The 25,383-nt window shown below is 34.4% G+C and overlaps 1 protein-coding gene across 1 annotated transcript; it reads right to left on the reverse strand.

Moving 5' to 3' along the window:
- Positions 1-324: 324 nt before the first annotated feature.
- On the reverse strand, positions 325-25,339 carry LOC121374183 (ethanolaminephosphotransferase 1-like). The gene is made up of 9 exons (XM_041501164.1): positions 25,160-25,339; positions 12,640-12,708; positions 10,000-10,192; positions 8,560-8,822; positions 7,546-7,657; positions 7,150-7,198; positions 6,131-6,311; positions 5,110-5,292; positions 325-3,997 (listed from the first exon to the last, which is right to left on the reverse strand). Exons 1-9 carry the CDS (start codon positions 25,214-25,216, stop codon positions 3,932-3,934), a joined length of 1,173 nt encoding a protein of 390 aa, XP_041357098.1. The 5' UTR covers positions 25,217-25,339; the 3' UTR covers positions 325-3,931.
- Positions 25,340-25,383: the final 44 nt, after the last annotated feature.

The raw sequence follows: 25,383 nt of genomic DNA on the forward strand, positions 1-25,383 counted from the left end.
TGGTTACATGAAAAGCAAACAATATTAAAGCTACGTATTTCACAACTGAATTTTTGCCGTATATGCACTGCATACATAAGAACAAATGTAAACCATTAGTACAATTGTCTTGGATTCTATTAGATCATGAATTTTGTTGTAGAATAACAGTACAAACTCAAAGAAAAACAACTTTGACATTTTAAATTAATAATAACTTTCTATTCATTATAAATAACCTATAAGAAAGAAATATTTACTTACAGTAACCCACACACTGAAAATGTATATTGAAAAAACAACAACTAAGGAGTCCTTTTGTGGAAAAAAAAAAAAAAAAAAAAAAAAAAAAAAAAAAAAAAAAAAAACGAACACTTTTTTCTCCCCATAAATTATACCCTTTGTTTCATTTCATTTTGAAGAGTTCAGATGCAAAAACCGATAAATCTATTTAGTAATTTTCTGCAAAAGTTGTTTTTGTTATGCTTTCTATGCAAAACATATCAAGTCCACAATGGGTGATCTTCAGTTGAAGTAAATAAAGGACAGAATTAAAAAAAAAAAGATTATGAAAATCAGAACATAATGCCTTGAACTAAGTAATGATAGCAGGAGTCTGTTTTGGGACAAAATGGCATTTATCGGTTTTTACACCTGAACTTTTCATTTGTATCCTGCTTCAAACATCTTGAAAATTATAACATTAATAAATACCTGTTTTGTCATGCGTTATATGATCACAGTGACTGGAATTAGATGTCACTCTTGTTTCACAGTGTTCTCATTAGTAGGATCTGAACAGAGTCAATGTTACTGTGTTCAAATAATCTTTCATATGACCAATCAAAACATACCTGGGATAAATCTTTTTTTTTTTTAATAGGCCTCTGGTATTTAAGGCTGGTAGATACTGGGTTCACATTAACTAACCATTTATTCCCCGTCATGAACAGGCTGCCTTGATAGTTGAGGTGTGTCTCCAAGACAGCATACTTTAACTTTAATTGGCTATAAGCACACAAGTAAACTGAATTGAAATTAAACTGAAATGAAATCATTATGAATACTAAACAGCATTGGCTCATGTAACATCTACTAATGAAGATATCTCAAGGTGGTTTTCAATGAGAATAATTAAAATTACAACTTTCACAGTGGTCCTGGACAAAGGAAATGAGGGAAATTTTGCAGGTGTGTAATGGCTACCATTTATTTCAACCAGGTCAAAATAGTGGATTATCGTGAAAGGACCAATGTTGTTGTCTGTTTGATGGCAAACAGTCAGTTATGACATTACAGGCATTTTGAAGAAATCGCAGGATTAAATAACGGCAAAGAAGCAAGTATGTAAATATGATTTATTTTAACCTAATTATAACAGATACTACAAAACAGTTGTCATTTCTGCTCTTTATAGTATGAATATTTCACTAACTCTCACTTCTAAAAGCTTCACGTTTTGATCTGTTTATAAATGTTAAATCTTATATACATACATAGCTATTCATACAATTTAAGTAGAGATCATACATAAAAAAATCACATTGTCATTGCACACCATACAAGGTAAACTATTACATTTGGCATCGCCATCTACCACTTGGGAGTTGTGTCACAAACAAAGCATGTGGTTCCCTAAGAAAAACACATTGTTCAGGAATTGCCTAATGTACGAATGAAGTTTGCTTCAAAGCAGATTGTTGATGTACTTTAACTACTATAATTATCATTATAAAAAATAAAAAAATCTTTTGTGTATTAAATACAATGTAGCATTTGCTTTAGGCTTGTGTTAAAATAAGTTCCCTGAAATGCCCCAACATTTATAATATATAGATAAAAAGTACCATAGCAAAGAACAAGGGCAAGAACAACTTTTGGGTGGTGCTAAATCTGGAATGTCTGAAAAACCCAGAGAATTTTCATATCTGTTTATAAACATTTTCATGCAATGATTTAATATATTAAATGGATTTAATGGAGGGGGGTGAGAAATTCAATGACATACTCATAACTACTGAGCTCCAAAACCTTTAAAAACAATTTGCCAAGTAATAACATAAGGTACATACATGCATACGTCTAATGATAGTGTTTCTATTACACAAATAATTTTCCGTAACAATAAATAAATAAATATTCAGTAAAAATCTAGAGGCAAATATTTCATTGTTATATTAGGCAATATTCAGAGACATTACAAGTGCTTAACCAAACAACGTAATACTGAGAATAAATTCCAGGTAATAATTAGCACATTATCTAATACATGTGTAATTCTCTATCACAGATCAATTAAATATGCGTGTGTGCAAATCAACTTGTTTAGAAAGATGAACACTTTTATCCAAAAGCAGTACTGAATCATGCAGTAGGAAATTAACAGTAATGGATGGGGAATGTATTTCCAAATGAGAATAACGATGCGTTTGGACCCAGATATACTTATAAAATTATTCTTGCAAAAGCTAATCAATAACATCCGGAGATCTCTGGGCTCCCTGAAAAAAATGTTTTCCCTGCGGTTTTGATTGCAAGTTTGAAATATTGTCCCCCGTTCTCCCGCTTTCCTCAAACCCAGTGTGCTTAAATTGATTACAGTAATGGCAGTGGCTGGACATCAGACAGAAGGTATTTAATTTAAAGGGACAATTTTGACTAGTTTATAATGAAAAATGAGGGGAGCAAAATGTTGATGGCATCATCAAAAGACTAAAACTATGTAAACTATAGTTGTAGCTCCAGCAGAGTTCTTGTTCTTTGACTTCATGATATCATAACACCACATTTTACCACTCTTTATTACACTGCGGCAGAAGAATTACCCATGGGAAATTTACTAATGATTTATTCACCCTGCTAACAAATGACTTTCTGAACCCAGATGACATCGTGATGACCCTGTAACATACTTTACATTAGTGTATCCTTTCAATACTGAATACTGTAATCTTTAGTGAACTGGTGAATATCACCTAGCATTCATTATTCTTTGGTATCATAAAACTGATATATCATAATAAAACCAGTGAATTTCCACATTATCACTTGCCAAACAACGCAAACCAACAAATTGCTTGGAATGTTGCAAGTTCGTATGAGGGATGATGATGTGAAATAAATATACATCAGATTGTTAATGACTAGTGAAAATTGTCAAACAGCCAATGTAGTAGGATTAAAAACAATGTCAAGTGAAATATTTATTTTTAAGTTTCAATCGTAATTCTGCAACTATCTAAGTTAGTACAAACTTGATAAATGGAGTTTGAGGACAGGTAATGTTGAAAAGAAAAGGTGAATAGGACATTGAGAATACTGCATGATACCATTTATCTCAAGAATTGTTTTAAAAAAACGTATCTAATAAATGAAAGTGAGTTGGATATATAACAATGCCATGTAAGATAAATGGTATTTAACGGATACGATAGTAGTATTCTGTTTCTTACATATCCTTAAAAACCAGGTATAAAATATATGTTAAATGTCTTTTCCTATCTAAAATGTATTTATGGCACTCACATGGCAGTTAACGTGTGCATCACACAGTCATCAGTTTCAGGATAATGTCACAGAACAATCAATTTCGGACGTCGTTATTTTATTGGATGGTATGGCTCTAGTGACCAGGTCATCACCATGGAGCAACGAGTCACAAGTCTCAGACATTATCTCCAATGGGTAATCTCTTAGTCTTACATGGGTGTGTAAAAAAACCTAAAACCTGACTTGACATTCGTGTACACATAAATAGTGATAAACAAATTAGACTGATGGAAAATAAAATCTCATTACAGAACCAGTCTTAGAAACAAAACCTGTATATTCAAATATATGATATAAAACTAAAACTGTAAAATGCTGATGAATATCTAGCACTGCCGCACAAGGTTAATACACAAGGCAAAAATAAATAAATAACATCTGCAAGCTATTATCACGGACAACTTCAGTCTTCACTCACGGCTGGGATTGAAAAGGCACGGATCTTAAAATGGTCACACAGCTCTCTAACCTGACAAAAGAAAACATGCATAGTTTGTAGTGTAATTCGAGTTCATAATTAGTTTTAATATTTCGTCAATCCATAAACTGTTAGTAATGCTATTCCATAACTGATCTATTAGGCAGGGGGACAACAGAATGAAGGCAGATGTGCAGAGGAGAAGGGGATTGGAGTTAAAAACCCTGTTCCAACAAAAATTTCTTTTCTTCAATGTGCTTTCCAGGGAAATAGGAATTGACCCTCCTAAAAATTCCACTTGCCAGTCTAGACCACTAACCCTTGTACAATTTCCTGCACAAGCGTCTGGTTTTTCTAATGTTTTTCAGTCGATGAGATAAAAATATTGTCAGTTTCCTTGTGTAAAAATAAATGTTTAAAGAAAAAAGCATTAACATGATTTAGGCTGTGTATTATTTATATTAGGATTCGTTTTAAATTATTGTCAACTAAAATGTTTTACGAATCATGTAGAAACAGTCTGTAAATGTTTGTTTGTTTTCACCTCACCCACAATGCATATAGGAGTCTGCCACATTTTTGTTCAGGCCAAAATCCTATTAAAAAATCCAATGAATTTTTTTGGTGCACATTAATGTATCGAATGTATTTTCTGAATCTATAACAACATGATCCCAGTCATAAGTAAGATTAATTGACCTTTTTTCCTACATTCATTGCAGATCTGTTACCCATTTATTCTGATTTGTAACACAATTTTGAAGAAAAAAAAATCATTCCGATCATATACACTCAGTCTGTAAAGCTTATTTTAACTTGTCTTAAGACGGTCTTTATAGATTTTAGTAGAAGGAAGGAAGGAAATACGCACTCAACACATTTTATTTACGGTTATATGGTTATGGACCACACAGATATTGAGAGGAAACCTGCTGTCGCAAAGGAATCTTTTATATGCACCATCTCACAGACAGGATAACACATACCATGGCCTTTGATATACCAGTCGTGGTGCACTGGCTGGAGCAAGAAATAGCCCAATGGGCCCACTGACGAGGATCAATCCCAGACTGACCACGCATCAAGCAAACGCTTTACCACTGGGCTACATCCCACCCCCTATAATGGAATAGAAAGTCAGAGATACTAATATTACGACTTACGACACACACTCCAAATATGACGTGGGTAATGGTGATGAATATGCAGTAGGACCACAACAAGTAGTACTCGATGTATCCGAGGTTGAGGAAACAAACCATGCACACGATGGTGAACAGTGGCAACAGTTTGCTGTTAAGTAGCTCACAACGTGTGTTGCTCATCTGGGCAATTATTAATTTGCACTGAAAAGAAAAGATTTTTTTGTATATTATATAAAATACACTATAACAATTCTGCTATGAAAACTGTTAGAAGATCACATATAATACTATTCTTTTTAACATTTAGATTTAGTATCCTATTTTATAATTACTATCCTGTCAAATTAAACACATTTCATTGTCACATTATGCATATAATACAAGCCAAACCTAATGTGTTAACTTAATACACTGAGGATCATTCAAGAACTGGTTTCTACTAAAAACACCCAATACCTGGAATAAATATACATTCTAAACCACAATAATGTCGCAACAACAGTATATTTCTATTTTATTTCCTCACATAAATAGCTTGCATTGGTTATATATGAAATAAAAAATATGATTTATAGTCATCACAAAAAATTACTTTAGACAGTGTTTAGTACCCAAATAATTATGAAATCAGAAAGGATATAATACAGTAATATATTCTACTGAACTTGATCACGGGACTTGCAATCGACTAATTGGTTCCTTAGGTCAAGCATGTAATGCTCAACAAATTAGACTGTTAATTAGAATAAAGTGTGTTTTGTTTAACACAACCACTAGAGCACATTGATTTATTTATCAGCTATTGGATATCACACATTTTGTAAATTTGACATATAATCTCTGAGAGGAAACCAGCTACATTTTTGCATTAGTAGCAAGAGATCTTCAATCCCACAGATAGGATAGCAATTACCACAGCTTTTGCTATACCAGTTGTTGTGCACCGACAGGGATCGATCCTAGACCGACTGTGCATTAAGTGAGTGCTTTACCACTGGGCTACGTCCTGCCCCGTAAACAGAATATCCCCAAGACTTACAGCAATATTTGAAAAGGCAGTGCCTGTTGTCCAGAAGACTAATCTAGGCTGCTTTTCCAGTATATTGTACGACGACATGAAGACCCACACGAAGAGCAAAGTAAACAGTAGAATGGTGGAAACCAGAGGCCTCATGGCTTCAGAAAACGGCCTCATCTTGCCAGTCTTATCACTGTAAGCTCTGGAAGAAAGCATACATTTAAACTTAAGAAAATCCTTTTTTTTTTTTTTTCTTCTTCAAGGAGAACAAAGCCAGAAGTCAATCAAGTATGTTAACAACAGACTTAACAAGTAAAGCAACCAAAACATATGTGGGTTTTTTATCAACTGTAACACAAACAAATGATATTCTCATTAACTGTGAAATCCCTGCAGTTTACCTACTTCTGTGTATACAGAATTATATGTTTTAACAAACAGTGAATACAAAATTTAATCTTAAAAATAAGAAACGTTTTGACATGGTCTTTGTTATTCATAAACAAATGTGGATAATAAAGAAATTATTACACTTGTATGTGAGTCGTACTGATTTTACGAAGTTTGTGTCAGGTTTAAAGATAAGAGAAGAAACTAACTACTGCCAACAGGCTGTTCAGTCTCACTACAAGCAAGGGGTCTTTGAAATGCACTTTTCCACAGAGAAGACAGCACATACATTTGATATATCAATCCATAAGCATTGGTTAAAACCATAAACAACTTGTAAAAAGTACTCCACAACCACACTACAACAGACGTCTTAAAAGCAGATTCTTCTGCAGTTTTCATGTACAAAAATCTTTAATACCTTTTATTACTTAAATCTATTATATACTATACATTTTATTGAAAATAAAAATGACATTTTTTTAATGATTTATTTATCAACAGATTTATCTATCAACAGTTTAGATTACGTCACAATAAAACATAAAGGGAAACAAATAAATCAGAATAATTATATTCCACGACTGTAGCTCAGTTGTCTCCCCATTTCATACAACAATAAAAGTACACATGTTTATTTGATCTCTTACCTATATACATTGTAAAAGGTGAATGGAAATGTAAGACCAAAGAATCCAACTGCAAAATAAAGTAAGATTACAATGAACTGCAACAGAACTAATTTCAGCTAATTACAAGTGCATTTACATATGTGACAATTTCTAATAGAAATCTTATTAAATGCAATTAAGGCAACAGAAATTCAACAGAAACTAATTGTTAATACTTTTGTTTTCATATTTAAAAGCAACAGTGAAACTACAAAAGATAATATGCCAAAATTATGTTAGTTCAACATAAAAAACTTAAATCAGTTCAGTCTCTTTTTTTTAAATCTTAAGTATGAAGCCATAAACAATGTCTGTAATTGGGTATCAATCACACTGTACATAAATATGCAAGCTAAGGAACATTTAAGTACTCACCGTGACACATTAATTCAAATAATGCAGCTGCTGATAAGTTTACAACTGGCAATGTAAATTTCCACATATCATAGCCACCGAGAAAGGTTACAAAATATATTGCTGACATTCCCTAAAAGTAAAAAGACCAGTATTTAATTGTGTTACAAGACATTACTTTTCAAGAAACAAAAAACATTTGAATAAATGAAATAAAGTGATATATTATTTTGAATTAGTTCATCATACATGGTTCACTTGACACTTTAGACTGATTAAGATCTTCAAGTAAAAACTGGATTGGAATAATATGCTTTTGGTTCAGTGGAAGAGTGCAGCCACTGGACTGGCTGTTGGCATGTTCAGACCAGTCACATGAATAAGGGAGGAAATGCCATGTGTCAGAGGTCAGGCTAATGTATGAAAAGAAGTGGTTTGTGCCTCTCACTTGTCAATCTAACTTGAGGGGTGTAAATACTGTAACCCTATTCTAAGGCTCATTTTTTCAATGTATGAGAGCTCTGTTGTTTGTATTTTCTTAGTGTACAAATGGCAATAAATGTAAGAAATTACACATATATACATATAGATTATACGTATATCACTTGAGACACATGATTATGTTTTAGGGTTCAATTCCTCCCTGAGTAGTTTAATGAGTGCATATTTTCTGTTTTTTTTTTAAAAAAGTCTGAATAATCATATTAAATTTATGGGTTTTTTATAATCAGTCTAATGCAGTTACTTCACTTGAAAAATTTATGACATCTCAATATCTTAGAGCGAATTTATGAAGCCTATTTTTTTTATGCACATGTGTATAAGCATTGTAAATTTATATACATATATGTGTAACACAAAAACAGGCTTTGTAAATTTTACCCTTTATTTTTAGTAGCATAATTTTTAAACCTTTAAAAATAAGTAACACTGATAAGACATTCCCTAAGATCCAGAGTTATTTATAAATCATAATCTATAACAGATACAGATTACAAACCGTACAATATTAATTAACACAAATAAAGGACCTACTATTTGACCAATATCATATCCCCACGGTAAGAAGAGAATTCCGGTGTTATATTTCTCCCAGTGTGAGATGATGAAACAAATCATGATGCCAACGACAATCAGATACGCTCGGAAAATGTCCACTCCGAGTTCCCCGCGTCCGAATATACTGTAAACTGCGACAGGCAGGAAAAACGTCGCCCAGCTGTCGAGACCATGGTCAAACAGTTCACCCAGAGGAGAGCTTGACTTGGTTCTTCTGGCTTGTTTACCATCTATCCCATCTAAATTACAAAATACAATAAACACCATTTTATACTAGATGAATAAGAATAATTTATTTGCATAACACCCACATATGGGCAGAGCAAAAATAACAATATAATATACATTTATCTGCAGTAACAATAACATAAATATACATTAATTACATGAACAAACATCTGCATCAACATGATGTAACCCATGCTATCCACGGGAAACTTTAGATGGGGTGTGGTACTCTTACACTTAATTAATCAAGATAAACATTGAGCGCAATCGTCGAGGTACACTTGAGCTCGACATTTATTTTGATGAACTACCATACACCGTGCTTTTACCCCAAAAAATTACCACCATGTAGAAGTCCAGCCATCATTAGCCATATACATGGCTGCAATGTATAATACACTGCTGCTGTGTATACAGCCACTTTAGTAAAATAACTTAAGTTTGTTTTGTTTAATAACACCACTAGATCCCATTATTTATTAATCATTGGCTATTGGATGTCAAACATTTGTTAATTATTGACATATATTATTCTTAAAGAGGAAATCCTCCACAATTTTCATTAGTAGCAAGGGATCTTTTATATGCACCATCCCAGACAGGATAGCACATACCACATCCTTTGATATACCAGTCGTGGTGCCCTGACTGGAACGAGAATAGACCGTCTGTGCATCAACCGAGCACTTTACCACGGGGCTATATCCTACCAAGCCACTTTTGAGTTAAGCAATAAAGATGGTGGCTTTCATTATGGTTGTATTTATGGAATTAGTAAACAAAATTTAGTAGCACCATGTGTGTAAAGTAGTCAACTGGTAATACTATCTGCAGTGCTGTTAAATAATTTACCTGGTTGACATCAATAAAAAAATTAATTAAAAATAAATACAATTTAAAAAACTCCAACCATTTCTCTTTCAATAAATTGCAAAAAATAATGCCATTAAAGGAAATGTGACATTGCAGAAAACAGATCATGACAAAATAAACTAAAGAAACAGATTTGTATCAAACTATATTATCTAGTGTTTGTATACAAACATAATATAGCTAGCTGTAAAAAAAATTATACAAATTTTAATTTTATTATCAATAAATTAACCCCACAAACTATTAAGAAACAATTGTTACTGACAAATTAAAAACCCAATCTGCTGCCCAAGCCAGTATTATGTGATGACTTACCAAGACTATGTGATAAGAAGTTGTTCAGAGCTCCCACAAGCCATACCCAGTTGGGAATAGTTAAGTATTCAGGGTGATCTCGACTTGAAGCGTAGAAATCCATGTCGTAATATGTTAATATTATAAAATTAACCAGCAGCAACAGAAATCCTGTCAGTGTTAGCACATTTGGGGCTATCCATAATGGGCAGAGCTATTAAAAGAAAAAGAAATGCCATTTTTATATACTGATAGAGAAAATACATACTTGCATGCACAACGAATATTCAGTTCATCATGTTTGAAAATATCAGGCGAGTGATAAATATACAGAACTTCACATACATTGTTTTTGCTTCCTATTTATTACATACCTTTTTTTATGTTTTACAAAAATGGTTTTTAATTTAACGTCATAACACCACTTCGTTAAATCTATGATCAAACCTCCTTTCATGGATTTACTTATTAAGAATCATACTCTGCGGCAGTCTTGTGTAATGTTTCAAATACAAGTGACATAATTTGTAAATCATATATGATGTCAGTTAATAAAAGGCGCTAACTGCATTAAAAATAAAAAGGGAATTCTCCCATTTAAAAATTCCGGTCAAGATCGCACATATGTGCGATACAAAATAAATTTATCACAGTTTCAAAATGTATCTATCACTACAGTAAGACTCCAGGCAAGTAATTAGTACAACAGAACAAATGTAAATGATCCCAACTAATAGTAATTAATAGTAATAACAATAACTTAAATTTAGAAATAATATAAAATAAAGTAACTACTAGTATAGTATACATCAGGGGTGGAAATTGGCTGAAATACCTGCCAAACATTCAGTCCGACAAACTACAAATTCTGCCGGTATGAATCTAAACCTGTCAAACCAATCATGATTATTGAAGTATAAACATAATATAATTGCAGGTCCAACTCTCCAAAATATACTACTCAAAAGAATTTAAGGGTCAAAAATTTATAACCAAATAAGTTTCAGAGTGTATTAGATTGATGATGTAAACTACACCAAATTTTTTATTTATTGTTCCATATTTACAAAAAAACCACAAATAAACGTCACTGTATACAAGAAAGTCACATGACATGCTGTCAAAGTTGAAGGTTGTCAAACATGGATTTTACACATTAGAACATTCGTTTAATAGTGTGTGAATCCACCCCTGGCGCGAATACACTCGACACATCGTTGCCTCATGCTGTTGATCAGACGTCTGAAGAACTCTTGGGGAATGGCCTGCCACTCTGCCATAAGAAGTTGACCCAGATCATGAAGGTTGGCCGGAGGGGCATGGTAATCTGGAACTCTCCTGCCTAATTCGTCCCAGGCGTTCTCTATTGGGGCCAAGTCAGGCGAATATGCTGGCCAATCCATCCTGGCGATACCTTGTTGTCTGAGAAAGTCCGTTACCACCCTGGCGCGGTGGGGTCTGGCATTGTCATCCTGCAGAACTGCCCCGCCGCCAATCTGCTGAAGGCCTGGGAGAACCAACGGCCGGATAATCTCATTCAGATAGCGGATTCCATTCAGATTGCCATCCACCACATAGAGGGGGGGGGGGGTGTGTGTGTGTGTGTGTGTCCTGTGGTGGATAGAGATACCGCCCCACACCATGACGCTGCCACCACCGAACCGGTGACGTTGTCTAACGTTAACGTCAGCGAAGCGCTCCCCAGGACGTCTGTAGACACGAACCTGACCGTTGTTGAACTGGAGACTAAACCTAGACTCATCAGTGAACATCACTCGACCCCACTGAACACGTTGCCACCGCAGATGAAGCATGTACCAGTGACATCTGGCTGTTCTGTGACGTGGTAGGAGTGGTGGTCGAACAGCCTGGCGACGGCAGCGTAGATTATTTGGCTCTCAGACGATTGCGTATGGTTTAATCAGACACTCGAGTTCCAGTGGCAGTCCGCAGATTGTCACGTAATCGGCGTGCAGTGGTTGTGCGTTGACGTAGAGCCATATTGGTGATGTAGCGGTCCTCTCTATTTGTAGTGCTTCGGGGTCTTCCTGAACGTGGACGATTTCGAACAGAATTTGTTGCTTGGTACCGTTGCCACAGTCGGCCAACGACACTCTGACTGACACCAAGTCTCAGAGCAACATTTCTTTGCGGATTGCCATCCTGAAGCCAAGCAATAGCCCTTCCTCGATCTTCGATAGTCAGTTGAAGTCGTACCATTGTCGAATTTGGAGTGTGCACCGTACACGAACGCAAGCTCCAATTATACGGAAATTCAGCATTGGGAACATGGAATACACGTGCAAAGCGTGTAAATGAAGCGCTTTGTGAAAAAGCAAGTTATGGGCACTTAGCAGACCTTTCGCTTTCGCCCTAATTTGCGTGCAAATGTAAGCATGTTTTCGCCATTAGAACTAGTCGACAGTGGATTTTAATTCATTTATGGGTTGCTTAGACCCACTTTCGTCAAAATGGAACAATACCATGCGTGACATTATGGTCTAGCTAATATAATTGACATTCAGAAAATAATGTCGAAAATATCGTCCGACCCTTAAATTCTTTTGAGTAGTATATATCATGGCCCATGGTGATGTTGACTGGCAAAACCAGTCGACCACTGGTATACATATGTATGAGTGTGTGTATATCTATAAATACCTTTACAATCTGATTCCAGAATGGGTGACAAATGTACTTGCTCACTGGACTAGTATCAACAGCACTGTACTAAAATGACAAAAGTGGAAACAAATATGAATACGTATGTACATGTAGTTATAAGAAGATGTAAATTAATACAGTGCTCGAATTTAAAGATGACACCGACAGCAATTGCCGTTGTCGAGATATAATTTGCCGTTGGTCAGAAGCATCACCAATGCTGCTGGAAAAAAATTACTGTCATCGGTAAAACTCCTCAATAACAGCCAAATTATTATATATGGTGTACATTATCTGAAATATGTCTACATGCAACAAAATAACCTGTCAATCATATTTACTTGCTGCAAAGTAACTTTTTAAAAAATTGCCATCTATGCCGGCTAAAAATGGCTGTCATTGGGCCTTTAACCCATGGCAATTTTTTTTTTAATGTAGTGAGTGACAAACTCTTAAATTCGAGCCCTGTGAATACATGTAAGCTAATGGCAGAAGTAATATGACAGGTACTTACAAGCAAAGTAATCATCCAACAATAAGTAATATTGCTGAGGGTTTTTACCACTAAGCACAAGTTTCTTCAGCCAAGCAGCTAACTCCACCTCTTGCACCTGAGCTACTTGATTCAATAAATAGGTCAGGTCAGATCATAGGGTTTTACGTGCACATTCAGAGCAAGCTGTTGTAGCGCATGCCTGTCATGGGCACAGATGCCAGCTCTTTTGTCCAGGACAGAAAAAGGGTTGGTGTGGGTGGGAGAGGGGACTGCCCACACTGACATGTGCAAGGGAGCACCAGCAGACTGACTGGAGTCGGTAGCAAACAGGGGGTAATTCAATAAACAGCAAAGGATCTTTTATATACACACACCAATCTGTACATGCAGAGTCCAACATTAAAAGTGGCCTGATGGCCCGACATGTTGTCCGGTATAGCTTGAATGCCCTCTAGTGTTATTCTGTTTATTAAATACAGGCTTTATGCCAGCCTAAAAATAATTTGAGGGTACTTTTAAAAAAAACACACAATAAGTGCCCCTACTACATATCTAGGTGGTTATGGGTTTGATATTTTGAAATTTGACACTGTATTTTATTATCCTGTTCCCAGGACAAGCGTGCACTACAACAATTTGCTCTGAATGTGCACATTAATTCTCTTGACACTGACTGCATTTCATGTACTACTGTAATATTATACATGTACATGTATGATTATTTGAAAATGACTTAACAAACAATACATATTGATAGTAAATAATTCCAATTTGTAAATACTCTATTCCTATAATTGCAATATCTATGAACAACTTTATGCTAACATGCTACACTGTTTATACAGTGTGTAAAGCAGTTCTGTGTTTCATATTTGCATGAACATCAAAAATTATCATGTTCAATTTATAAATATTGCAATTTAAAAGTGCATGTATCTACAGTACATAAACAATTATTTTAATGAAATAATGTTGTTCAAAGGCACACATAAAAGCAACAGTGATTTTCTAAATATAGAGCATGCATGACTACGAGGTTTGAGACAAAAACAACAATAGGTGTGTTTATTTTTAACCAATCAAATGCAGGGCTAGCTCTGGCACTCGCCAATTGCAAATTTAAAAAACAAATGGCAATTATTATTTTACTTTGGCGAAATAATTTAAAATAATTGATATTTTGTTACAAAATAACTGGGTTTGTGTAGTTTTTAAGGTTTTTTAGATAATTTCTGCTGACCCACAGCTAGCCCTGCAAATGCTATATTGTCATTTCAGTGCATATAATATGTTATTATGAATTCTTGGTAACATTAAGAAAACTAAATATACAGGGTGTGCACTTCATGGTCGCCCAATCACCCAGGGCGAATCAAAATAGTGTCAGGCAAGTCAAAATATATCAAGTGTAGCCCGCCTGACGACTGAAAATTTCCACTTGTTGTATTATGTAACAAAATGCAAATAACTATGTTTGTAAGAGATCGGAAAGTTATTTTTTATTAACTGTTTTCAACTGGTTTCCTATTAATATCTGCGCAACCAAACCCATATAAGACATAATAGCAACCACTTCCCCAGTCTATCGAACTCTAAAATCATTCGGAATGCCTCAGCTGGTTTTGATTATATTCGGAAAACCTCGGCCACGTAAATGTATTTGTAGGTTCAATCAGAACAACTCGACCATGTCTGTCTAACTCTTTACTTTCCATTTAGTTACAATCAGAACAACTTGTCACATTCCGCTCGGTATGAACCGAGCCCAGTGTACACGGAACCTGCAGTGTATGCCGGGTAATCATCCCTCATGTGGGGTCAGAATCTCGGGACACACCCATAATTGCATCCGTGAAGTGGGTGAAACTTGTATGTGACCTTACACCTACCCATTGAGCCTAGCGATGCACTCACTCTGGGTTGGAGTCGGTACTGGCATGAAAAATCACCTATTGCCTCAAGTGGGATACCAACCCAGTACCTACCAGCCTCAACAACAACAATTGTAAGTTGGCTGGTAATGAAAAACAGTGAATTTCATGACAGAATAGACTTTTTGATGTGCAGCATTTGTAAGTTAGCACTAATTTTACATCTAAAACTGAACTTACCGGTCTCAGTGGCAACGTGGTAGGCCATTGGTCTACAGGCTGGTAGGTACTGAGATCGGATCCCAGTTGAGGCATGGGATTTTCAATCCAGATACAGACTCCAAACCCTGAGTGAGTGCTCCGCAAGGCTCAATGGGTAGGTGTAAACCACTTGCACCGACCAGTGATCCATAACTGGTTCAACAAAGGCCATGGTTTGTGCTATTCTGCCTGTGGGAAGCGCAAATAAAAGATCCTTTGCTGCTAATCGGAAGAGTAGCCCATGTAGTGGCGACAGTGGGTTTCCTCTCAAAACCTGTGTGGTCCTTAACCATATGTCTGAAGCAATATAACCGTAAATAAAATGTGTTCAGTGAATCGTTAAATAAAACATTTCTTTCTTTCTAAAACTGAACTTGTAGTGTTTGTTAGAAAGAAATTTTGGGTATGACTCTATGGAACTGAATACAATCACAGTCAATAGGGGGTATGGTGGGCCTCCCCCAGAAAGAAAATGGGTTAAAATTAGGATTAGGGTTAAGAAAATCATACAGTAATGATAAAAGTAATTAATTTTGTCAAAAGGTTAACGTATAATTTTTTTTTTATAAAAATTATTTTGGTATGGCGCCATGCCTGTTTTACCCTTTGACAGAAACCCTGACTTGCAACGACAAATGAATGTGGTAGATGAGGATAAGTGAATAACAAGGTGTATTTTGAGACAGCAGGGTGTCATACACTGTTCACAGTAAGTGGTGTGTGTGTGTGTGTGTGTGTGTGTGTGTGTGTGTGTGTGTGTGTGTGTGTGTAAAAGGAAGTTATTATTTTCTACATCATTTAATAAAATTTACACGATCGTTCATAACAATGTTTGATCTATGACTATGGTGATATAAATGACAGTGGAAGAGTCATTCCGTTGGAATTATTTTCTTTTATATATATTGTATACATGTAGTTATAGGTTTGCTGAATTGCCGTACAGATCAATAAAAGTCCCCGTGGGAAGGACAAACCTTGACCGTTAACAATTACAACCGTGTCCGGTGTATCAGCGCACTTGGTATTTTGCTTGAGTGTGCTTAGGAAGTTGTCATGTTGTCGGAGTTTTTAATGAATTAGGGCCTAAAGTTCGATTCCTTTTTCAGTGGTTAATCAAGTATCAAGATATTTATTGTTAAGGGTGCAATTAATTTTTTTTTTAGAATTATCAGTTATATAATAATTTCAAAATAAATCATTCACCTGTTTTCGTGTTTATAAACGCGAAGTAGGGTTTTTAATGAATTAGGGCCTAAAGTTCAATTCCTTTTTCAGTGGTTAATCAAGTATCAAGATATTTATTGTTAAGGGTGCAATTAATTTATGTTTTTTGAATTATCAATAATTATAATAATTTCAAAATAAATCATTCACCTGTTTTCGTGTTTATAAACGCGAAGTAGGTCATCCTTATTGATATTAAGAATGTTAAAACCAGTCTAAAAACAGCTTTCCCGCATTTTAAAAATTATAGTAAACAGTATAAATGTAATTATTTTTGTTCGGTTATTTTTTTATTTAAACCGAAAAAGAAAACACAGGCAAATGCAAACAAAACGAAAATTTTACACCTTAATTGACAGTCATTCCAGTTCACAATTGTCACATTGTTATAAAAAATAAAAGCGAAATAAGATCCACGTGTGTGCACAATCTACCCGAGAAAAATAAAATCCATGTAGGCATCTTAGCCATGCATAACAATGAACATGTATGCATTTGCAGTACTGTGCCACTCTACCCGAGAAAAATAAAATCCATGTAGGCATCTTAGCCATGCATAACAATGAACATGTATGCATTTGCAGTACTGTGCCACTCGAGAAAATGATTCCGAAACTGATCATGAGATGGGTCATATGTGATTGTTCATTTTCATAGTAATATTTTTAACAAGACAAAACAAAAAAGTACTCAAATAATTCTGGGACAATAGTGTAGCGTTTATGGGCTAAAAGTGAGGTCATGGGTGGTTTATAAATAGCGGGGTCAACGATCTACATCTACTGCGCCGAATCGCCGGACATGCAAATGGTTTTGGATACATGGGGGTGCCTATATTTATGCACCATTTTAAAATGTTTATTTACTACAGACATAAAACAGTTTGTAGTGTATTTCAGATTATGCACTTCTTCATTGGTGAGAGACGCATTTTATTAAATATTTCACAATGTTCACATAGAAAATGGTCCTTGAAAGCGGAGTATGGCGATCTCGCCCCGTGTCGATCTCGCCCTGGCGAAGTCACCCCGGGCGAGTTCGCCAGGACTTATTTACATCGTTAGGCAAAGTTATCATACATATTAGACTTGCTAGAAGACATATATTACAACATATATTATAGTATATATCTACTGTCATTATCAGCATGTTTTTGTGCCAAAACTACAGGGTTATACCACTTATACTACTAGTTTTGTGTTGGGACACGCTGTGGCGAGATCGCCATATTTACTTCCGTGTTGCATGTCTGTTTAGCGAAGTCGCCAGTACATTATAACTCAACAATATTCAAGTTACAAGCTGTTTTATGTTTACTTCATTAAGTAAATACATGTGCAGTACCGTATATCTTCGCCTGTAAGTCGATCTCGGCTATAAGTCGAGTCCCTAATTTCAAGCCCTGAAAACGTATTTTTTTATTGACCCGTTTATAAGTCGACCCATGAAAAACTACTTATAAATATTGAAATATTTCTTATTTTCAGCACATGAGAACAATAATATTTGAACAAAAGAAAATTATTTTACAAACTTCGGTTTTCACGTTTTGTACATCGCAATATGATCAGACTATTCCAATCAAACTATCATTATTACATAGCATCAAAACGAAATATTCCCTTAGTAGAGAGTGAAAGCTGTTTGACTGTTACTGTATAGTACTGTACAGATGGTTTTGTGCACAGACAACAACTTTATTTATAAACACTGACAACAGATCACTACGATAAAACTGAAAGTATCACGTTTTGCCGCCATATTAATACATGTAAGGAGGATAACTCTGGAAAGTACACTGGTTTTTGTACCAAATGATGTGTGTCCCTATTGCTCTAGATAAGTGAACTGCAGAGATCAGTCTATTTTAAGGGAAAGCTCAGTAATATTCATGAAGTTAATCACCGCCAAAACATTGTTTGAACAACCATTAATGCCAGTGACCAGATTTCAAAATAAACTCAGGCAACAGGTAGTTAGTATTGTTTACATTTTTACTATTAGTGATGACTGTTAATTTAACTAAGTGGACTGTTGTCTTGGCATGTGAGTGAGATCCCTGAATTTGTAGAATTTATATCCAAGTATGATATCCTTTGTTTTACTGAAACAAAAACAGATCAAACAGACTGCATGTCAACATTATTACCTGGCTATACCTTCCTTCTGAATAACAGGGAAAAAAGATTAAATTCATCAGGTGGAATAGCCATTGGTATAAAAAATGAATTGTCTTCTACTATAGATTTCAATATCACAAATAATTCTGAATATGTGTCTTGGTTTAGCATTCCCACGGAAATTACAGGTCTTCACGGAAAACTAACCATCGGTGTTGTATACATTCCTCCTATTGGATCCCCATACTATAAAGAAAATATTTTTGACATTATTGAAAGTGAACTTATTGAACACATAGAAGAACATAGCCCACTTTTACTACTAGGTGATTTTAATGCTAGAACAAATTGTTTCCCAGATTACACTGTAATTGATACTGACATTGACATACTAAACAACATGGAAAATTATATGTTAGATTTTTTTAATGACATATACAAATTAGAATCATATAATATTCCCATAGAAAGAGCAAGTCAAGATATTGGCAAAGTAAACAGTCATGGTATTAAACTATTAAATATATGTAAGTCACACAATTTATATATAATAAATGGCAGATTAGGACATGATAAAAACATAGGAAAATTGACTTGTAAAGATAGCAGTGTTGTTGATTATGCCATTGGCAACCATCATTTATTAAAAATAGCTAAACATTTTGATGTATGTGAGTTTGACCCACTTTTTTCAGATGTACATTGTGCTTTAATACTTAGCTTAAATGTTGATAAACATGCTAACGATAACGATACTTCTAATTGTATGACATATTCAGCTAACAAAAAGCCAAGTAAATGGAAACCTGAAAAATCAACAGAATTTAAAAATAAAATTAACCAGGACTCACTCGAAATCATATCCACAATGCTTGATAATCAGTCTGTTGACATTCAAACACGTGTCGATACTGCAACACAGGCTATGAAAAAACTATTTTTAGATGCGGCTGAATCGACTCTAGGTCATGCACGATCTTGCACGATCAAGCGACGTGTAAAACTCAAAGGTAACCAATCGCTGTTCGGTAAGACACACAGTTGTCGAATTCTACGCGGAAAATATCATGAGGCCAAACAAACGTATAACTCAAGAATAACTTTAGAAAATAAACAAAGATTAATTAATGCAAGTAAAACGTATAAAAAGTCCTTGCTGAAAGAACATTCCGTCCAAAGATTTAATATTGAAAAACAAATGCGACAATTGAGGACAAACGACCCAAAAGCTTTTTACAAACTACTTAAACGACCTAACGAAGATAATAACTTACCACCGTTAGATGTTTTCTATAATTTTTTCCAAACTCTAAACAAAGGCGAATCGGACGATAACGAAACAAAAATAAACTTTAATAACATAGACTCAGATAGTGAAAATGTTTTAAACAGTAGAATTGAAGAAAATGAAATATTAAATGCTATAAAACAACTGAAAAACGGTAAGGCACCTGGAATCGACAATATCATTAATGAATACATTAAAACAACTGCCGGCATAATACTACCATCTATATTAAACTGTTTAACATAATCTTCGACAATAGTGTTTTTCCCAATGAATGGTTGACTGGATTAATTAAACCCATTTTTAAAAATAAAGGAAATCGTTCGTTACCAGAAAATTATAGACCAATAACATTGCTCTGTTGCGTCTCTAAACTGTTCACCACAATTTTAAATAACCGATTAAATGCTTTTATTGAAGAAAATAATATACTGAATGAATCTCAGACTGCTTTCCGAAAAGGCTACTCTACTACCGACCATCTATTTAATATACATTCTCTGATAGAAATTTTAAAGACAAGAAAAAGGAAATTATTTTGTGCTTTTGTAGATTTCCAAAAAGCTTTTGATCTTATTTCTAGAACTTGCCTATGGCAGAAACTGTTAGAAAATAATATTAATGGAAAATTCTTTAAAATAATTTATCAAATGTATCAAGGAATAAAGTCATGTATTTGTACAAAAACCGAAACCTCTGAGCTATTTCCATGCAACATCGGTGTCCGACAAGGAGAAAATTTGTCGCCTGTCCTGTTTTCCCTGTATTTAAATGATCTAGATAATTACTTAAAAAGCCAAAATTGTACTGGGGTATCCCTGGATAGAGATGAAACGTTCGATAAAACAGCTCTTTACTTTTTATGTTTATTATATGCTGACGATACTGCGCTTCTCGCATCAAACGCCTCTGACTTACAACAATCCCTAAATGTCTTTTCACAATATTGCAATAAATGGAAACTCAAAGTAAATGCAAGTAAAACTAAAATAATCATTTTCAATGGCACCAGTAATGATTACAAGAAAGTTTTTATACTTGGACATGATGTGCTTGAAAACGTAAAAGAATATAAATACTTAGGTCTTACTTTTACCAAACTAAATAAATTTAATACAAGCAAAAAACTACTAACTCAAAAGGCAACAAAAGCAATGTACTTTGTTCTGTCTAAATCCAAAGACAATAACTTTTCAATAGAATGCAAATTAAAACTATTTGATTCCATTGTACTCCCGATTCTCTTATACGGGTGCGAAATATGGGGTTATGAAAACATCGATATCATTGAAACTATTCATATAAAATTCCTAAGACACATCTTACCAGTTAAAAAAGGCACCCCGCTATTCATGTTATATGGAGAACTAGGAAGAAGACCCCTTAAACTAATTATTCAACAAAGAATTATAAGCTTTTGGGCCCGTATCGTATCTGGTAAACAAACAAAATCATCGTTTTTACTGCATGAATTAATGTTACACGACTCTTCTGTTAATGGATATAGTTATAAATGGATAAAAATGGTTGAAGATATATTTAACCAGCTAGGCATGACAAATGTTTGTATGTCACGGAACTTTTCATCCGTAAAAATACTTCTTAATCAAGTAAAATTAAGACAAAACGACCAGTATTTACAACAATGGAATACAAACATAACTTTATCATCAAAAGGTAAAACGTACACTATATTTAAGGAAAACCTTAGATTAGAAAAATATCTTATTATATTACCACAAACATGTTGGACTATATTACTCAAATTTAGAACATCTAATCACTACTTACCAATCGAAACAGGACGCTGGAACAACACCCCAGTGGAAGATCGAACGTGCACATTATGTAACAATAATGATATTGGAGACGAATTTCACTATTTATTCACATGTACTTATTTCACTAACTACCGTAAAAATTTGCTTAAGCCATATTATTATAATAAACCAAGTACGCTGAAATTTAAACAACTAATGACGAATAGCAAAATAAGTGTTCTCAAGAAATTATGTAAATTAATAAAAGAAATTATTAATAAATGCAGTAAACCCTAAAATATATGTATATGAATTATGTACAATGTCTTATTACTACCCAAGTATACATGTATATATGTGTGCGCATGTCTGATTAGCACATTTGGTAGGAATTACAATAATGTGACATTACATTACTTTATTCTAATTGTATTATATTATTCCTTATTATTCTATTGCATTTGTATTATACTATTGTCTCTATTACTTTATTGCATTTGTATTAATACTATTGTACTATTGTCTCCTGTAAACCCTATCTTGTCACTACAGTTTATATATCATGTTCCTCATATGCCGTTGTGTAACGGCCTGAGTGTAATAAAGTTCTGTTCTGTTCTGTTCTGTACGCCTTTTCGCATAACCAAAACCGGTCTAATGCCAAAAAAAATAGGTTATAAAAAATAAATGTGTCAAATTAACATATTTGAGTATAAATACATGGCATACTTCAACAATAAAACTTGTAAAATAATCCCCAAAACAGTAATATTTTTTGGTGAAATTTTTTTACCCTCTTATAAGTCGACCCCCCAAGTTATAAAATAATTTTTGGGTGAAAAAAATTCGACTTATAGGCGAAGATATACGGTAGTCATGTTTTGATTTTCTTGTTGTAAAATGTAATACATTGGTAGTTTACATTTCTGACGATTTCACTTGCAAGCCAGGGCGAGATCGCCAGGATTTTCCAATGGAGCCTGGCGATCTCGCCCCGTGTCGATTTTGTTTTTTCTTGTTTAAGTTTACAGTTTACAGTTTATTATAATAAATACACGTAAAGTACACATTTATGGTTTGTTTCATCATGTAATGTAACATTATTATTTCACTTTTTCAGGCTGTGGCGAGATCGCCAGGATTTTCTCAGTGTAGCATTTTTATGTTGGTGAAGTTGTCACACGTTACTACGCAACTATTTGTCATAAGTGCACACTTTGATGTTCAATTTGGTATAATAAATATATGAACAAGACAACATTCATTTAAAAACAAAACATATTTCTCTCTTGTTTGCCAGTACGTAAAAACGTTACTGTTGCCCCTTGCTCGCCACGAGGAGGCCAGAGAGTTGAACAAGATATACCAAATTTGATGTGTGCCTTGTTCAGGATTTTACATAACTTAAACAGAAATGATTCCTCATTAAAAGGTTCGAGCTGTGCTGTCTTACCATGATGGCAACATTCCTTCAGCTTATTGTTGGTGCACATAATAAAATCGCGTGTAGTATCGGTCACATGTTTGGACATTTGGTGCCCACTTCGAGGTATTCAAACGTCACAGTTCACTCTGGTTCTGCACTGAATATGGTATGCACATTTGTTAATAACATGCCGATTCCAGTGACTGGCACAGAGTTGCGAGGCAATCCTCAACAACTAATTGCCTTGTAGATACGTCAACTTTCGTGGAGTTCGCACATGCTATAACTAAAAGTCGCAGAAATACCACAAAATGTATTTTTCACAATTATAAACACGCATGTGTGTCTGAAAATTAACAGTTATGGGGTCGAGTTTTAGTCTATCTTAGCTGTATTTCACCGTTTCAACTTCACACACTCTTGTTTCACACTCTTATAAACTTATCCAAATGTTTTACAGGTTTGTAACTTAACCAAACTTAGTGTCCATTTTTACGGATTGAATGCAGGGTCTGCGCCTTTAACCACAACAATAATTTCTACGACTTTAAGAAATTTTTCTATTCCAAACTGAACCTTTTCTTGGCAGCCACAACTTGTAATGCAGCAGCAGCAGCAACTGCATTTGGAACATTTGCAAACATCTTCTTTTGTACATTTACCACAATTGGTTTCGGGAATACTCTCACCAACAACTCCTTCAAATTTGTCCAAAATCAGGGAACGAACACAGACATTGTTTGCATTTCAGACAATTTCAGCCATGTCCTTGTCTGTGTTTTTCTGACACAAAGTTAAATTAAAAAAAAATATAATAATAATAATTTTAAAAACCCCAAAAAACCCCAAACATTATATATATCTATATATATATATATGTGTGTGTGTGTTTGTGTTCTATTAATTAATAAATGTTATTTTATTTTACTTTAATCTCATTTATTTTATTTTATTTTATTAACTTTAATTAATTTTTATTTCATTTCTATTAATTAATAAATGTTCTTTTATTTTACTTTATTTAATTTAATTTAATTTAATTTATTTTATTTTATTTTATTTTATTTTACTTTAATTAATTTTTATTTCATTTCTATTAATTAATAAATGTTCTTTTATTTTATTTTATTAACTTTAATTTATTTTTACTTTTTAAGTTATTTTATTAACTTTAATTAATTTTTAGTTTTATGGTTTTTGTTTTATTCATTATGGAACGAGAAATGACTTCACCGATCCTTTTCCACATACAAGATTGTTCCGAGTTTCATTTTCCTCCCATAATGCACCGCGCGTTTTAAACCCAAGTCATACAGTCGGTCGTTTTTCCTTTAATTCAAAGTGAAGATCGTTTCAAAGTAAGTATTTCTTAGTCTGCATATGCCCGAAAAAGATCACACTACACGATTAGGGTGGGAAAAGGTGGTGTCAGCGTGGTGTCGGTCGCTATTTCGACCACAATTCCGTTCCGAGCAAAATTGCTCGGAACGGCTCTGTATCTGCTAATGGAAAATGGCGCCGGGCCTATAAACTCAATGTGCATTTACATTCGAGTTTATTTTTATGAACTAAGTTATAATGTACTGGCGACTTCGCTAAACAGACATGCAACACGGAAGTAAATATGGCGATCTCGCCACAGCGTGTCCCAACACACAACTAGTAGTATAAGTGGTATAACCCTGTAGTTTTGGCACAAAAACATGCTGATAATGACAGTAGATATATACTATAATATATGTTGTAATATATGTCTTCTAGCAAGTCTAATATGTATGATAACTTCGCCTAACGATGAAAATAAGTCCTGGCGAAGTCGCCCCGGGCGAGTTCACCAGGGCGAGATCGACACGGGGCGAGATCGCCAGGCTCCTTGAAAGCTTAGGTGCGCCAATACACCGGACAGCACTGTACCAAGGCAAGGGTCCAAATCGTTCCTATTGGACACTAAATGGTAGTTTAGAGTTGCCAATCCAAAACAAATTAAACCATTAAATTCACATCATTTTGCGAATATGGAGCAGTTCGTTTTCTTTTCCCAGCTGACAGTTTGCTACGAATACAATACCTTATAGTTGTCCAAACCCGTCAAAACTTCCTTAGACAAATAAACGAACTCCGCCATGTCTCTTCCTGATCCTCGCCGTAAATAAAACCATGTGGGATTGGCTGGTGTTAGTTTTCTATTTAGTTGGTATCCAATGAGAAAGCTGTTTGGATTAGACGTGCTTATCTGCTGAGAGTGCTACCGGCAATGTTGTTGATCACTAAACAGTCACCAATGAGTGACGT

The sequence above is a fragment of the Gigantopelta aegis genome, chromosome 6 (genome assembly GCF_016097555.1).
Source record: "Gigantopelta aegis isolate Gae_Host chromosome 6, Gae_host_genome, whole genome shotgun sequence".
Lineage (NCBI taxonomy): Eukaryota > Metazoa > Mollusca > Gastropoda > Neomphalida > Peltospiridae > Gigantopelta > Gigantopelta aegis.